The 17,681-nt window shown below is 42.0% G+C and overlaps 1 protein-coding gene across 1 annotated transcript; it reads right to left on the reverse strand.

Annotated features, from left to right (window-relative positions):
* Positions 1–4,892: 4,892 nt before the first annotated feature.
* On the reverse strand, positions 4,893–6,845 carry LOC306711300 (heparan sulfate glucosamine 3-O-sulfotransferase 5; the record flags this gene model as incomplete). Its single annotated transcript, XM_079180173.1, has 2 exons — positions 4,893–5,823; positions 6,739–6,845. 2 exons carry the CDS (start codon positions 6,843–6,845, stop codon positions 4,893–4,895), a joined length of 1,038 nt encoding a protein of 345 aa, XP_079036299.1.
* Between the last annotated feature and the right edge of the window lie 10,836 nt (positions 6,846–17,681).

Genomic DNA, 17,681 nt, shown 5'->3' on the forward strand with positions numbered 1-17,681 from the left:
GAGGATGTATTGTATATATATCTAGTGTCTTTCTGTATGTTTTAGCCCAGTAATGGTCTGGTGACCCCCACCATACAGAGGGTGATGTGTCTGTAGTCAACGTTTAGTTACGTCATTTCCAGGCGATGACGTCCATCTGTGTTTTCCATGCATCAGTTTTCTTGGAACTTGCCAGCCGAGCCACCGGGCGGAGAGTTGGCAGAACGCGAACAAGCCGTCGAACACAGGACGGTCCTCTCCAACGTTGGCTGCCAGATGGAAACAATAAAAAAAAACGTATGAATAACTGAAGTGAGCATCAACGGAAGAAGAACGGCAGCTAGTTGTGAGCGAATATAGACAGTGAAAATAACCTTTTCACAGTATATTGACATCATACCAGCAACATTACTACAGTTTCATATCTGTAGAACATGTCACAGACATTGAAAATGACTATTACTCGCAGCCCTCGTGAGAACCCCATACAAGCAGCCCGCACAGCGCTGCATCTGCTTGCTGAACTTTGACCTGTTTGGCCGTATGGACCGGAGGAGCTTGACGTAGTGGTCGCTGTGGTATTTGGTCATCTCCTCTGCTGGGGCTCTGTGCCGCCTCTGAAACACAAATCAAAGCAGCTGGTTTGACAACTAGAGGATAGAAGACCACAGCTGTGTTCATGTTTTATTCACACCTCACGTTCCTTTAGAACAGTGCGGCGTACAGTGTGTTAATCATTTAACGGTGAGAAACATACATAGGCACTCTTAATAATAAGCTATATAAGTGCATATTCCCAGGGTAAGGAGGATCCTAAAGTGTGTTTCATGTCATGAATGGATAGGTACGTGGCTGGATTATTTGGCAGGGAGAACATCAAATGGGAATATGAGTTAAAGCAACAGTTGAATGATTTATTTCTCTCCCTGGCTGCCTGTCTTGTATTGTGGACTGGATTCCAGCTCTTAAGGAGTGAAGATGTATATGCAGTATCTGATGTAATCTACATTCAAAAAGGTCATTTAAAGTCTGTCACGCATCTATGGCCGGAGCGCGCTGAGTGACTTTCCCTCCCCGTCTGTGGCTCTCAGCCCTTCCCCCACTGGTTCCTACTGAAGACAGTCACTTATATGTGGTTCTCTTTTTTAAATAGGCTGTGTAATGCACATTACTGAGACTTCTTAAAATGTTAAGCGGATCATAAATACCATTTCATCCATGATTTCCCCACGTCCCTAATTCTTTTTTTAATCATTTCATAATTTGTTTTACTTCTTATTTGTTGCATGTGATGACTCAAATGCATGGATCACACAAGAATAGAGTGAAGTGCAAAAATCCCAAAAGGTCACTGAACTTAGGTGCTTCAGTGAACTTAGGCCACAAACAAAAAGATCCAAAAAACCCAGGTAAGTCACGGGGAATAATCAAAACGCTGGCGCACTAGTCTTGTGAAAGAACTGAGACGAATGGGTAGTGAACAGCTGGGTATAAGTACTGGGAAATCTGATGAGCGAATGAAACACAGATGAGGAACAAAACAGGTGTGAAACCAAACAAAGACGGGAAGTAAAGCAACCTAGGAAGCATTGGTAAGTGAATACAAAAATAAAACAGGAAGAGAAATTAACTAGAGTTCATGCGAGTACTCACACTTACTCAATATTATCATTATTTACTCATATATTCTTGATTGTCTGTATTCTCTTCTCCTTAGTGGTGCTTCACAGGTAATATTTAAGAATACCCATATACATACTGTATACACTGACATATTGTATCCACCATGATGACAATTTCTGTTGATGTGCGATTCTGCTTTGGGATATATTGTTGTTGTTTTTGTAACAATTGCATTTTACATTTTGTGTGTTGTTGTTGTTAGTTTGTTTTTCCCATGAGTATCAATAACGTGTACAAAAAAATGCACGTGGTCAATTCTGTTGTAAATCAGAAATCCACCACGTGTTGACTTTTCATGGGCCCTATGATCACAAATGACAGTTTGCTGAATATGAGTGTGTATGAACAATTCTATCCAAAAGGTAAAAACAGCAGGCCAGGCCATCGTGACACCTTCTGGCCCTGCACCACTGCAAATGAATAGGAACGCCAGCTCAGCAGATACTGTGACTAATTATGTCCTCATTGACCTGAACTACTGAGTTAAAAAAAAGAAGTGATTCCTCCTGGGAGGAGGGCAGCATCAAATGTGACGGTCATGAGGACTGTTTCCTATACAGCGAAAGAGGCGTGAACACGTTAACGTCTAGCTAATTACAACGACATTACCGTGACTTTATCCTTCGCTTACGTTATTTTCTTTGTGGCCTTAATACTGCTCCATAAACACAAAAAGTTAACCACTTTTTACCACACGAGAAGATATTTAACATATGAGCGGCCGTATAGAGAGTATCATTTTCGGTAATATTAGATACAAAGTATCAACATAATGCTTGCCACGGTTATGTTGAAAGTAAATGTTGCTTCTTCCAAAGTTGCTCCGACGGTAAGCAGGCCAAGAATCCACTGCACTTTGTTTTGCTGCTGCTACGCAACACTAGGTGTCAGCAGCATCCTATCTGTGACATGATAATCCACAAGTGAGAGGATATTTGTCCCAGAAATCAACTGGTTTCCCCGGCACTGAAATTCTACGTGTCTCAGGTTTACTGTGCGTCCAGCAATGTATCATGAGCAATACAAGCACAACATCAAGTAATCTAATAAAGGTCTTAAAAACTCGATTTTGACACTATAGTTCCTCAAATTGTGAGGCCCCTGTCTATCAGAGGGGCTTGAAATTCTGTATTGGTGCAGTTGTGATAGAACATACTTTGAAAATGTTTTATGAGGAAGGAAATGAACACGGCATTTTGTTTGTTAGAGCTCAAGGATACACACCATGGGGTTTGTTGAGCAACACCTGGCTAAATAGAACTTTTGTTAGTTTACAAGAAAACTCCACAGGGCCCCAAAATGAAAAGAACAGTTTAACATTTTGAGAAACATGCTTATTTGCTGTCTTTCTCAGAGTGAGATACGAAGATTGATTCCACTCCGGGTCGTCTGGATCATCAACCATCCTGAGATCTCGCTCTCTCCTGACTGTCGCTGCCTCATTTTGACATGTTCGATCTGGATCTTTGTCCTGATAGCTGCCTGACATTCTACTGGATCCATTTTCTTCATATATGTTCTTCAATCTTTCAATATATCTTTTTTTTCATCCTAATTGTTCATACTGTAATTTGATTATGGTTGGTCTGTTCTGTACACACGGCATCTTTTTCTTTTATCTATTCTATTTCATCAATTTACTGAGGTTGATATTTACCTGTTAGAAGTTTTTCTTTTTCTGAAGCGAGGGTTTAAGGGCAGAGTGTGGCCTATTCTGTACAGGTTGCAAAGCCCCTTGAGGCAAATTTGTGATTCGTGATATTGGGCAAATAAAATGTACTTGACTCCCTCTCATGTTTGTGTGTGTTAAGCACGGAAGGTAGCATTAAAGGTGACACATCATGCACATTTTCTGGTTGATATGTGTATTTGAGGTTTCTGCTAAAACATGGTTACATGCTTTAATGTTCCAAAAACACGTTGTTGTTCTCATACGGTCTTTCTGAATATTCCTGTTTTCACCCGCTGTGTGAAACGCTCCGATTTAGCGCCTGTCTCTTTAAGCCCCCTCCTGCATGTGCCATAGGAAGTGGAGCCAAATCTGAAAGTTTTCTGATCTTGGCAGCCCACAAAGAAACTTACTGGGTTGTTTTATTCCACAGTGTTTTGGTTGGTAGGCACTCCAGATACCCAAATCTATGTGCACAAGCACTGACAAAGTCAGTTTTAGGGTGGTCACAACCTTCCCTGCAATTTCCCCAAAACGTTGATCTATTCACATTTATTGGCAAAAGTGAAACCAAAGTGAACAATAAATCAGCTGACAAATGTTTACACGTTCTTTTAATTTAACCTTTTTTTTTTTTTTAACAACACACTTATGATACAGAATGAGTATTTGCACAGAAACAGACAAAATCTTGCTAATCAGCATAGAATAAACAGTTGGTTTGACGACAATCATCAGAATACAACCCATTTTTTTCCACTATGGCTTTTGTGCCAGGTGTTTTGCAATGAAAGAGCTGTAAGGGGGAGGAACCGACGTTCGTACGTAAAAGAAAAAAGTTTTAAATACTTTCCAGGTTTGAGTCAAGCCTGAAACACTAGATCCTATGCTAACGAGCCTGTTCTGATCTTCACACGTGTCGGGAAGGAAAAGAGGTGACCTTCTAATGGATTCATCACAGCAGGAATTGAAAATGAATCGTAGCGAAAACTAATATGAATAGACAACAGAAGACGACTAACACAAGAGTGTACGCTGTTAAAAATGGCATCTTGATTGCACGTGCAAATTTGGTCAAATAAACAACACGAGGGGGAACAAATGAGCAATTAGCTTGTTTATCAAATATCACTTAGTCATCTTTTGAGGTGTTTTATCAGGAGAAAAAGCATCACACATAAAGCTTATCTTAACAGCGTGAATTTCAGCGTTTGATAGTCTTTTAAAGAGCAAACAAAAAAATAATCTCTTCCGTTAATCACACAGTTCAGTACTGCTTTTGTTCCTACTGTATGGGGAACAATGACAGACAGGTGAATTAATTTGCAAGATCAAGCAAACTGAATCTTTTAGTCAAACCATCAAACTATCTTGTTTTATTTTCACACACGTACAAACAAACTCACATCAAGTCCCTTTTATATTTGGTCACACTGTCATTCCTGTATTAAACTCAAAGTGCTATTCATATTTTTATTTGAGATCTCACAGCTTGGCATTTCTAAAAAAACAAAAAACAAAAAAACACCAAAAGAATCTCATTCGAGAAGTCCAAAGCCCATCATGGCCAGTTGAATGTCCTACCAGTGATCTGGTAGAACTTCTGATTGAAGGGGTGAAAGAACTTCTGCAGTTTAGTCGCCACCAACGGGTCCACCTCTGGATGGATGCGGCCCTTGCTGCCCGCCAGGCACTTGTTGAAGACAATGTTAAATCGCAGGCAGTAAAATCCCCTGGTGGCGTTGAAGTACAGGTTGTACTGGCTGATTCTCGAGGGCAGGTTGAGGAAGCGCTCGACAAGCTGCAGCTCCGGCAGCGGGTCCGTGATGAGGCGGTCCCCGTCCACGATGTGGAACTGCTCCACGGGGAAGTACTTCAGCCAGCGCTCCAAGTGTTTGGTGTAGATGCTGGTCCGCACCGCTTTGTACTTTGTGTTCACCTCGCAGGTGCCGGAGTCCACGGCCAGCTTCTCGAACTTGTGGTAGGTCTTGTTTTTGCGCTCCTTGCCCTCCAGCACTTGCGTGTAGTCGGACACCGCTCTGGTGGTGGGCTCGCGTACGATGATCAGCAGCTTGATGGAGGAGTTCATCTTGAAGATGCGTTCGGGGACCTCCTCCGTGATGAAGTAGGCGGGGCTCTTCTCGATGGTGATCTGGTGGGGGAAGGAGAAGGGCATTTTCTCCCGGTACCAGTCGATACCCCGGGCGTAGTTTTGGTCATTGTCGAAGAAGTGGATCTCCTGCGAGGCCTTGACCACCGCCGGATGCAGGTTGAGCATCTCCAGAAGGGCGCGGGTGCCCCCCTTGCGCACCCCGATGATGATGGCCCGCGGCAGCTGCTGGACCAGGTTGTGCAGACGGATTTGCTCTTTGGTGGCATTGCCCTTGCGCAGTTCATGGAGCAGGCCGCGCTTAAACTGCAGGGTACGAAGAGGGATTTGCTCTGGTTCAGGAGGGGGCAGTCGGCTCTCAATGGGGCAAATGGGCTGTAGCCTGAGAGAGACAAACACATAGAAAATACATCCTCAGTCTCAACACTATTAAAACAAATCAATTCAAGAATCATTAACTTCATTTTAAAGGAACTCTTTGTCGTGTTTCTTATGTCAGTTCAGCAACTACTGTCCAATAAGTGGACAGTAGTTGCAATAACTGCCAATAAGATTTTGCACAAAAATACATGCCATCTGTTTCATCTGATATGGGGTCTCTGCAAAAGAAATCTCCATCTCCTGAAGAAAAAGTTTGTCTATTATTGAAGCTTGAAAGCTTGAAAATCTTGCTTTTTTGTCAACCAGAGGCGACACAAGAGGGTGGAGTTCATCCGGACTCTGAATAAGACATTAGTAGGTGACTAAAATGTTACAGTTAACTTCATCAACTGAAAGTTCTGAGACAAAAACATAGACAACTCCCAGACCTGTCAATCATATAGCCACGATCCTAAAGCATACCCTGCATTATGGTTTATTTTACTCTAAATGGACCATAATTTACTAAATGAACATCATGATTTATTGAAGAAGATTTGAAACTAGAGATTGAGACCATAAACAATGTTTACAATGTTTACTGAGGGAATAAATCCAGAAAGAAGTAGAGTCATTTTCTCATAGACTTCTATATCAGAGGAGTCGCCCCTTGATGGCCACTAGAGAGAATGCAGGTTTAAAGCACTTCTGCATTGGCTCCACTTTTCAGACTGGGAGCTTGTCACCTGGTTCGGACTTAGTAAGCTGCAAATTAATTGCTCCTCATTGGATCGATAAAGTTGTCTGGATCTGAACTTCTCGTGAGAAGGAGCACATTTAAACAACTCAATGAAGTGGAGGATTGCCTGTATTGAATCCCTAATTCGCGAAACTCTTATAGTAATCAGTGAATTGTGTTGTGACAGTGATGACTTACCTATCCAAGGTCCCAACCCTGGCCACGAGATAGAGGACACTTCCGATAGCGAGGCTGCCCAGAACGAAGAGCTTCTGTCTCAGCAATGCCTGCTGTTTGAATAGCATGGCCCTCCATCAATCTTCAGGACTGCGTCTTCAGCCTGCAGAGAGCAGAGTACATAAACCACTAATCACCAGGGGAAGAGAGACAGCCTAATGTTTATTAACACACACTCAATCAAGCCTTACAAGTGATTAAGACACACTCGCGCTCGCCTGAAAAGTGCTGCAGTGCTATTAGAGAAAATGCTCATTCACCATCCACCACTTTGTTGCACTCATTAGTTTATCACTGCAAATTCAAGAATCAGATCTGATCCAATGTACAGGTGTGCTGTGCGAGGGCACAGCTTAGACACAGGAATGTGATATATGATGTATGGCCACGAATGTGAAGCCAATGCAGAAGTGCCTTAAAAGTTTTTGAGAAAATTGCCCTACTTGATTTATTCCCTCAGTAAACATTGTAAACATGAGTTTATGGTTTCAATCTCTAGTTTTAACTCTTATTTAATACAGCATGATGTTCATTTAGTAAACTATGGTCCCATTTAGAGTAAAATAGACCATAAAACAGGGTGAATAGTATGTACAATTCAGATTCTTGATCACTTGGGGGGTCACTTTTCAGAACGAGGTCGATTCTTTTGTAACTTTCGCACTGCGAATAAAGGCATCAACCTATCACGTTTGAAAGTGGTAAGTTTCGCATATATTTCTGACAAAACACAACACAAAGGCCCCGTAGTCCAAACCAAGAATGGTATTTTAGAAGTAATGAAAGTCGATTCCAAATGAGACACTATCACAATCTCATAACAGAAAACATATAAGAATGCTTTTTAAAGGGGAACACCACCTAAGTTAAGAATTGTCAATAAGTTATTTCAATGGCCCAGGGAAGTCCAATCCATATTATTGATACTTACTATATAAGTATACTGTAGGTCTCAACTTTGTGATGACATCAAGTATAAAGTGTGGAGCTGGGATGAAAGAATTCATCTCTTTATCCAAAAGAGGGCACTACACCCTCTCATAAAGATGCAGCACAGACATATTTGTCTCAGTGTAATTAAAGAAAAGAGTTTCTTCTTCTTTTTATATCCGCAGATCGATACCTGAGCCCTTTCCGCATCTGCACGCTTATCACGGTGTGACTGGCTAAATCACATTATGGAGTAACAGATCCATACAGAAGTCGAAGCATTATTACAAAAGGGCCGACTGCACTCTACTGCCTACCATTACCAATAGAGCAGATCCTCTGGAGCATCTCATAAACAAGCAGAGCAAGCTTTTGACCCCAGTGTGACTGGAAAACATTTCACTCATATTGCCTCGTGGTGACTTCTGAAGGGGGACCAGCAGAGCAATTGCAATTTCATCCATCTGACATGGCGGAAGAATAAAGCCAGTTAGCCAGGGGCCAGTCTCGTGTTGGTAGAGTCCCATTTAAGAAAGAAATGTTTTTCATTACAGCCTGTGTCTCTAAATCAAGCGGGAGCTAAAAATTAAATTGCTTCCAATGGAAACAGTCTGTTTTTTTTTGTGGCAAGACACACTGATAATAAAGTAATCCACTTTCTTTCAGAGTGTGTTTTCAAGACATTTTTTGAAACAGGAAGACTATTAAACATGTGATTCTCAAAAATGTTTACCTTTATGATTTAAAGCGAGACAAAAATTGTACTTTTCTTTCTCTAACAATTGATAATTTGAATTCCAAAGCAATGGAATGCACCCATTCTTAATACACTACACATGCTGCTACATCCTTACTTGGTCTGGTATGATCATTAGCTGTCAGCTAAATGCTAAATGTTAGCTAAAGTTTGCTTGATTGATCTTACACTACTTTTTGGGCTTTACTATAATCCCATAATTGACACTTCACTAATGCTGCAGTCATGTCATAATATGGTTTGGATGGAAGAGATTTGAAAGATATCCATGTTATCACCGGTTAACTCGGTACAGGTGTATGGTTGCAGATTGGGATCGAACCGCCCATCTTCCAATAAGAGGAAACCGACCCGCTCTACCACAGCTGCCCTAAACTATGATTGGACAAGTGCTATTTGATGGAAGGGGTTAACAAAAGCTGTAGTTGCTACTGTTCGGGAGGATTTAACACAAGCCTTGTTTCCATTCACATAATTTAAATGCGCATTTCGAAGTATCGCATTAGAAAACTAAATTCGATTAAACGTCTTCAGTTGCGATAAAAATGTTTGTTTCAAGCTCGCTTGAGGTGGTTTTTAACTTGACCCACCAGCTGGTTTGTGACACAGAACCTTCCCAGAAGCCTTCATTGTAAAACTCTTTGCAAAAGGGCGGGCACATACATGACAGGTAATTGGATGAACTCTGTCAATCAAACTGTTGCTGAAGCCAGTCCGTAGAGGAGCGAAAACATCTTTTCCATCGAGAAAAGTCTTCAGTGTCGTTCTCTTGTTTCAATGAAGAACATTCTCTACAGTTCTCATATAACTGATGCTATTGCAGGATCTACAACAATCGATCAGAACAACAGTCGCCTCACGGAGACTTCTCCACCACACCAGTAACGACCAGTAGCTCCTCACAGAATGCTGATTTGTCCGTGCTCTGGCTTACCAGAATGGAGGAAGATCAAAGACGAAGATTATTTATTTCCAGTTCGCAACGTCTGCTACAGCCTCACGTAGCATTTAGCGTCAACTTCTGGCCAAACTACAATGTAGCTGACGAGCTGGTGAAATTTCAAAAGTTTTCTGAAAATTCGCTTGAGAATTGAATGGAAACATGGCTAGATTCTTGTTTTGAAGACTAAACAGTCAAAACTCTTTTGAAAAATAGAAACTCTTTTGAAAGGCTATTGATCGGGCATGTACAGAGACTCAGAGCAGGTCTCACCAGACACTACTCTGTTGTACTGATGAACAGTGAGTACCCCTAGCTGCACCTTCTTCATGACTTATTTATAAGCAAACAGAAATTAATTGTTTGCCCTGTCAAGGAGCTGTGCCAGGCTGTGAGCACAAGAGGGGGCCCCATACAGAATTATCAATTATGGAGAAGTTATTTTTATAACCTATGCACTGGGCCAAAACCTTTTGTTTAAGGAGCTAACAGAATTTACAGTGGCTCTAGCTGTGTAAATCTAGCCGCATTATGTAGTTAGATTCACGTACTTTAGAGAGAATTTCACTTTCCCTCAAGAATGTTGATGTCAATTCTAAAATAGCAGCATCATTCTAATCTACAGTGCTGGTAAAATTGTCTCTGAAATGACACCTCTGCTCCTGACGGATAAGATCACCCCTGAAAAGTAAGCGTGGGAGTTGTTTATGTTGTCTATGTAAAGCAGATTCTCATACAGCGTGACCTAAAAAACACTCGGCTGTTTTCTCCTTGTTGGGCTTCAAGACAGAGTTGTGTTTTGATCGAAACAATCACAGGGTAGCAGCTGGGGGAAAGAAGACAAAATGGTGAAACGCTCGGCGTGATGCAGTGACATCCTCAGCAAGAGAAGCAACATTTGTCTGAGGGTTCTTTAGATCGAAGTGCGCTGTCAGTAACGATCTTGGGGGGGGGGGGAGTATTCTTCATGCAGTACATGGGCACAGGGTGTGTGATCAGAGAAATCAAATAGCACTTGAAAAGTTTGTTTTCCTGGTCCAAATACAGAGGGAGCTGGCATGAGGGCGGGGGATTTGCAAGAGAGCTACTAAAGAACCAAGTATACAGTTTCACAGGTGCAATAATAAGCTGCGTTCAGCTGCACAGTCTATATGCCAAAAAGAAACTGACTAGTAAGTATACTCCAAAGCTAAGAAAAGGCTGTTTAGGCTCCCCCGAAAAACAAAGAACAAACGACATTCAGGGGCTTTGCTGCTACAGTTTTACTTGGTCTGGTATGGCCTAATATTTGCAACTGTTGTTAGCAAACTGTACATAGGCATTGCTCTATAACTTGGCCAGTTCGCTGACTTCATGACTATTGTTTACCTAAAGCTACGAAGAGGAACTGTCATTTTTTGTTGATTTTGGCGGACCATGTGGATAAAAGTGGTATCCGTGCACCAGAGTCCTTCATTGTAGTAACTTTAATGCTACTGTTTTACCACTATAACAGTATATTTGACCATTCACTATTGTCCTGTAACTGTTCCTCAAAAGTTGCACAGGCCCACTTTAACCTGTGATTGTTACCCCAATAAAAAACAGAAAGTATAAATGGACCATGAATGTCCTCTTTTTTTCTGGCAATCTATAAAGTTTTCTTTTTCTTTTGTAAAGTTAAAGTTGAAATTCTTGGCCAAAAACATACGGGTTCATCCTCTGGGGAGTGGGGACTCAAAGCACACATTTATGGAAAGATGATTATTATTTTTCAAGATACCTTGCCACGGACACAAATTCACGTGATGGCGGTACAAGACAAAAAAGCAGGGAGATCAACGAAATCAATAGGAATAAGCCTCTAGAGGCTATGAAATTTCATGCAAATATGGCAAGCTGTTGCCAACACATCTTGCGCATAAGAAGATACAGCATCACGTTTACTTTCTTTGTAGACTCAAGATCTTCTGGAGCCAGATTATATTTCTAATTCAGAGTGTCATGCTGTGCTGCAGTAACGTCTGGCTCAGCAGCCCATCTGTGGAACTTAAAACTAAACTATATAATCGAATCCAAATTTGTACGAAGATTACAGGCCCACCTGTGGCACGCTCCTTTCACGCAACTCCCAAAAAGAGCATGCTCTTACTTACTAACAGTATCCATTCTGACTCCTTCATGCTTTAAACAGAGAATTCAAACTTCTGCCCTCAAATAGGCGATTTAAAGCCTCATCATTTTAACACAACAAGCTGAAGAATCAGTCTATCCTGCAAATGTAAATTAGATCTGAATCCAGAGGAAATAATGTGATATGTTTAACTGTCATGACTGTATTTATTTTGTATGTTCAACTTATGTACATTTCTTGAAGGGAACTGCCAAAGGACGCTTAATTAATTTCAGTGTAAACTGATAATAAAGTATCACATTTGTTGGTATTGTATCGTAGATAGGGCTGTGTTTTGGCAAACATCTGGCGATACGATGCTCATAATGATACAGGGGTTACAATTCAATATATTGGGATATATTGCAATTCTGCAACCAAGGAAATATACTGTTATTTTTAAATCTTATTTTAGGAGAATGCCGAGGTGGCCTGGCTTGCATTGAGTTCGGATCTCAGTGAGGTGTGGACAGCCTGTGGACACAATTGGTCTGGCTGGAGCACATGCTAAGACCCGCTGTCTGAGTCCTGTTGACGAAAAACTAACATGTTCTGATTTTTATGCTTCAAAAATAAAAGCTTTTAAATAACAAATTCACGCAGGACTTTTATTGTGAAGAATTTATGGGCAAATGTGTTTCTCACCGAATTAGCAGAGCTTTGTTAGCGGCTATTCTTTTCATTAAGTTAAGTCTACTAATACTGCAGGGAGAAAGAATAAGCTGCAAAAATAACTGGGACTTTTATTCTGAATAATTTACAGGAAATTAAATGTGCTTATCCACCATTTTACACAGCTGAGTTCCGATATGGCGCATCTGATCCCAAAAGTCCCGTTGAAAAGACGAGCGTAACCACGGCCCATGGGGCACATACGCTGCTGTCACAGCTCGACCGAACTGGCCTCCATATTTTCTGTCCATATGACTGGTCGCCATGGCACCAGGCGCTCTGTGTGCCACTTATACGTCAGAAATTCATCCCAAAGCCTCAGATATTCTCGTCCACGACGGAGAGCCCCATCCTCTGTAGATTTGATCTCACCTCTCATCTCAACTCCTGACCTCTACGCGTCTCAGATCACCCATCCACCGTCCCTCTGCCTTCAATACAAACTGGGCTGAAATGAAAAGCAGGTCATTTGCCATTTCCCCCCCCCCACCACAGAGTTTTGACCGACATGTGTCTTCATCAATCATAAGAGAGCTCACAGCCCTCCGAGCTAATGGGCTGAGAAGGAGCGCAGCAGAAACACTTTGATAAAAAAAAAACACACTAAGCGATTAGGGGAGTGCTGACGTGCTTTTTTGTGTATAATTAAAAACACAGAAAAGCGATGCTGTTTACAGGCCTGATAACAACTATAATTAGTTTCCAAATACTGGAATGTGGAGTATATGAGCTTGAAGAAAAAAAAAGAAAAAAAGTGGTTATTTTCGGTGACACTGCAAAAAAAAAAGAAGTGTTTAGTTATCAAGACACTTGCTGTGGAGTGCTAATAATCTGCACTGCTCTGTTTCTACGTTTTCAGAGGAGTGCACGAGGACGTTGGTAAAAATAGGCATCCGCAGCCGAGCTCTCATTAGATTCCCTCCTAATCTGCTAGTAGCCTAGTTCATTGGGTTACTGAAAACGCTGTTGTTGGGAAAAGTCTAAAGTATCACACATACTCTGCATATATACTATTAACTGTTGTCCAAGCCGTGAAAACATTTCCAATATTGACCCATTTTATTCTTGTATTCATGTTTACCAGATATTGCTATTATTAAAAGGACAACTGCAGTATTGTGTGTTATAGTGAAACTGCTTTGCATCACTCTAATTCATGGAGTCTATTTCCGGCAAGTTACAAAATGTAACGAATTACTAATGACTTACTACTTGTTAAAAGTACATTACTTTCAACAAAGGTAAAGTAGGTACTTTACTTGAATACTTCTATTTTACTCACCCAACATTTCAAAGGAAATATTATACTTTTAATAGCACTATATTTAGTAGATTTAGTGTAAAGCTGCAGCTGGTAAAATAACCTTTTGTCATATTTGCTCAATCTGTCACTACATCCTGACAGTAGTACATGAGACAGGTACTCTGTGAAAACATCAGGTTCCTTTGGCTCATTTGTTGCTCCTGCCGGCATTTGCGAGAGTCGCACCGAGAGAACGTCTGGGAACCGGCCGCCATGTTGAAAACAGTGAAGCCAAAACCTAGCCCCGCCCACCGGCTGGGTCACAAGCTTTCTAATTTTGTTCAGCTCCGCAGTACACTAACGAGTGTTTCTCTAATCCGGTGTTTTCTCTCAGTCAGAGACAAGTGTTTGAGATCCGTTCTGTTGAGCTGAAGCTACTGTCGGCTCACACTGCTCGCCATGAATGACGTCGTCCTTGCTGGAGTTCGCTTTCTCCCGAATCTCTTCAACAGAAAGGTTGGTCTTGATGTCATCATGATCAACAAGAGCCAAGACGCAAAATGCAATAACTCTCCAATATTTTGCCAATAGACTGTCAGTCACCACAGACTACGTCACACGGCCTTCACAAGTCTTATCCTCTGACAGAACTCGTGCACACTGCAAAGACTGTCTGTGATCGAAGTCGTCTGCCCATCAATCGCATTTACACGTGAGAAAAAGATTCAAAGCAAAGTTAAGCATATGCATTTGGCTCTTTGTTAGTGGAAATAGGCTCTCCAACGTGTGATGGAGACAGAGAGCAGCTGCAGTGCTCTGTGGCTCATACATACTGCTGGAGTTGAGTCAGCTGGAGACGCTGTGGAGGGAGAAGACGGAGAGAGGGGTTGATGAATAATTCACCACTATGTGCTTTATTATTGTTATTGATCTTTGCTTATGCACAAGGGGAATGGTTCTGCTGTTCAGCTTAGAGCTGCGCCCTCCGCTGACCTCCCCTCCACTCCTCTAAATCAGGCGTCCATTTTGTGATATTACACCTACATTATTTATCCTCTGTCGCGGCAGATCCCTTTGTCTCCAACTCCAGTCTGGCCAAAGTGTAGTTTACATGAAGCATCTACTGTAGGTAAGAAACAGTGCTGGCTAACACATATCACTAGTTACTTTAGTATTACTAGTTGTGCAGAGTAATGCGTTACTGGTTACTTATGCGCTACTTTCAACAAAATAGCCACTGAAGTACAAATAGGGATTACTAAATGGAAGAGGGTAATGTTGTTTGACAGTGCAAATCAAAGCACATATGCTCAAGTTGTTTGTAGTTCATTAAATCAGTGGTGGTTGATATGTGTTCGTGTAGCGTTTTTCTCTGGTATATAAGCGCTGGTAGGCACTGGGGAGCGTTTCTAAGACAACATATCACTCGTAGACTGTATATAAGTAGTGGACATAGTTTTGTGAATTCCCTCATTGGTTTGTAGACTACACTTTCGAAGCCTTGAGTTCAGCACTTTTGGCCGCCGCCATCTTGGATTTTTGCAACCATGACATTACATTAGAGTCATTTAGCAAGACGCTTTTATCCAAAGCGACTTACAATTCAGATTCTATCACAATTCTACACCGTAGGCACAGCTGCAGGAGCAATTTTGCAACCAGTGAACGAAAGTTCGTGGTAGCGACACCGTGGGAAGCAACCTGTCAATCACACGGTAGCCCCGGCCTTCATACCCTGCTTAATGGCCTATTTCATACTAAATGGACCATAATCTGCTAAATGAACGTCATGCTGTATTAAAGAAGACTTGAAACTAGCGATTGAGACCATAAACTCATGTTTATAATGTTTACTGAGGTAAAAAATCAAGTGAAAAATAGGGTAATTTTCTCATAGACTTCTATACAGTCAGTGGAGTTGGCTCCTGATGGTCGTTAGAAAGAATGCAAGTTCAAGGCACTTCTGTCCGGGCAAGGGCGCGGCTGGTCTGATCCTATCGCATCTAGTTTGACCCTGTCCTTTCACCATGACCACCAAATGGGAGGACACTTGTCTTTGTACGGATGAGCTTGTCACCGCTAGAGCAGGGAGTAGTATGTGGGAGCATGGCATGACCGTCGGAGCCAGAACTACGGTGAATATCATCCCCTGGTCCAGGACATACTGTTAGATGGAGCCCGGTTCCAAGCCCATCCATGCATTCACATGCAGTTACCACTTTGTATTAAAATCGCCTGCTTGTAGTGTCCTGCTTGTAGTCCAAGGTGCACACCAGTCTGAGTTCCAATACCAGACCATCATTGCAAAGCTCTCCACCAAAATGCTGTGCTGCACTTTTAAGTTCAGTAAACTGCCTCTTAATGTCCTTCGTGTGAATGCCAACCCTTCACAGCATGACGCGTACTGTCACAGCATTCGCAGCCGCAGCCACAGCCACTCGGTAAACAGACTACGTACTAGAAATCCCAGACCTGATTAGCTCCGTGGGTTTGCACCAGGCTCTGCGGATGCGAGAGCCGTTGACCTCTCATGTAATCCCAGAGCGAGTTAATGACTAAATCTAACAACGAGCCTTTGCCAGAGTGTGACAGCAGGAACACAACACAAGGACTGAATGTTGAGGACTCAGGAAGGCAGGAGCTGGCTTCACTCGCTTGCTGCTGCGTGACCTTCAAACACCGAATGAGACAACAGTCAGAAACTTTGAGCTGGGAGACAAACCGGAGGTTAACACGTATTTTTTCTTTTTTTCTCTCAAGGCCCTGTGTGTAGTGTGCACTTATTCCCATTTTATCACACATGCAGGCACCCTGCTCACAAAGACAAAGGCAAAGACCCTCCTTCGAGAGGTTCGGATGAATGACGGGAGAGAACATACAGCTGAGTACATATCACTTCAAACATTCTGCCATCATCGTTATCCTCTCCCCTCTTTGCTCTCTGCTTTTGAGCACATGATGCCAAAAGGGAGTACAAACATTCCCAAGATAGGCCAGGGTTGAATGGAAAGCATGGACAAACTTGAAACAGCATCGTGTTGTTGTACTGACACCAAGAGGAATCTTTTTGCATGCCGGATCCTTCTGCTGATATGTCCGGACCTCCTGCATTCATTGAGTCCAAAAAGCATGCACCCAGCATTCAGCGGTGTAACAGTTAATATTGTAGCGAGCAAAGGACAGTGAGCTGTACCCAGCATGCCATTCTGCACGTACCCAGCATGCCGCTTGGCAATCTTTATTATTATCAACCACACAAGTTATGTTTTCAGATTAAACCTTCATTGCACAACATGAGACTAGTAGCCAATAATCAAGCATTAAATATTACAATTACACAGAAAAGTATGATTTTTTACAAAACGTGTTTGTCGTCAAATCTAATAGCCAATCAGCTCTTTGATCTGTCGACAGCCAGGCGTTTCCCATCATACCCTGGGGTCATGCAGTCGGTGGAGAGCAACTGCGACGCCTGGCTCTAAAATCTGCGGCCGCCTCGCTCTCGTGAGGTTATCGTTGACCCCGTGTTCATGACGTCAGAGCAAGTCGGGATCAAGTCGGACACAAATCTAACCGCTGTGCATTGTGCGCCGATCGCCGGTGATCGATTCTGTGCAGGACTGGCTCATCTCAAACGAGCCAGCGTGCCATTCTGCATGTGCCCAGCATGAGGCTCGCAAGCGACGGAGACCGGGCTGTACCCAGCATGCTCTCAGTGGCGTGACAGTTACAATTACAGCTATAGACGGACAGTGAGATGTACATAATACACTACTAATGAATATGTACTGTTGATCTCCAGAGGCTCAATTTCTGCACAGTTCTACTGTAAAAATATCTTCACCCAAAATGCCGTATGTTGCTAATTTGTGCTCTATATTTAATATAGAATGTAAATTGCAAACAACTGAATGTAATCAGGTAGTGTACAATGTATCATCTCTGACAGAGCATCCCAATATGGCCTATTAGGGACAGGCAGATCAATACTGCAGGATCAACACTTCGACAATCAATAGCTACCAAGCTGGGTGGCTGCATCACTTTCAAACGTTTTCACAACTTTTGTATATTTGTGCCTAACAGCCTTGACTTATTTAACTGGCCAGTATGTGTCATGTAATTTACTTTTTAAGTGTAATGGTCTTTTTTTTCTTTAGAAATTGTATTAAATAAAATTATTTTCCTAATTAATAAATGATTGGCATTA

Source organism: Pholis gunnellus (assembly GCF_910591455.1).
Source record: "Pholis gunnellus genome assembly, chromosome: 19".
Lineage (NCBI taxonomy): Eukaryota > Metazoa > Chordata > Actinopteri > Perciformes > Pholidae > Pholis > Pholis gunnellus.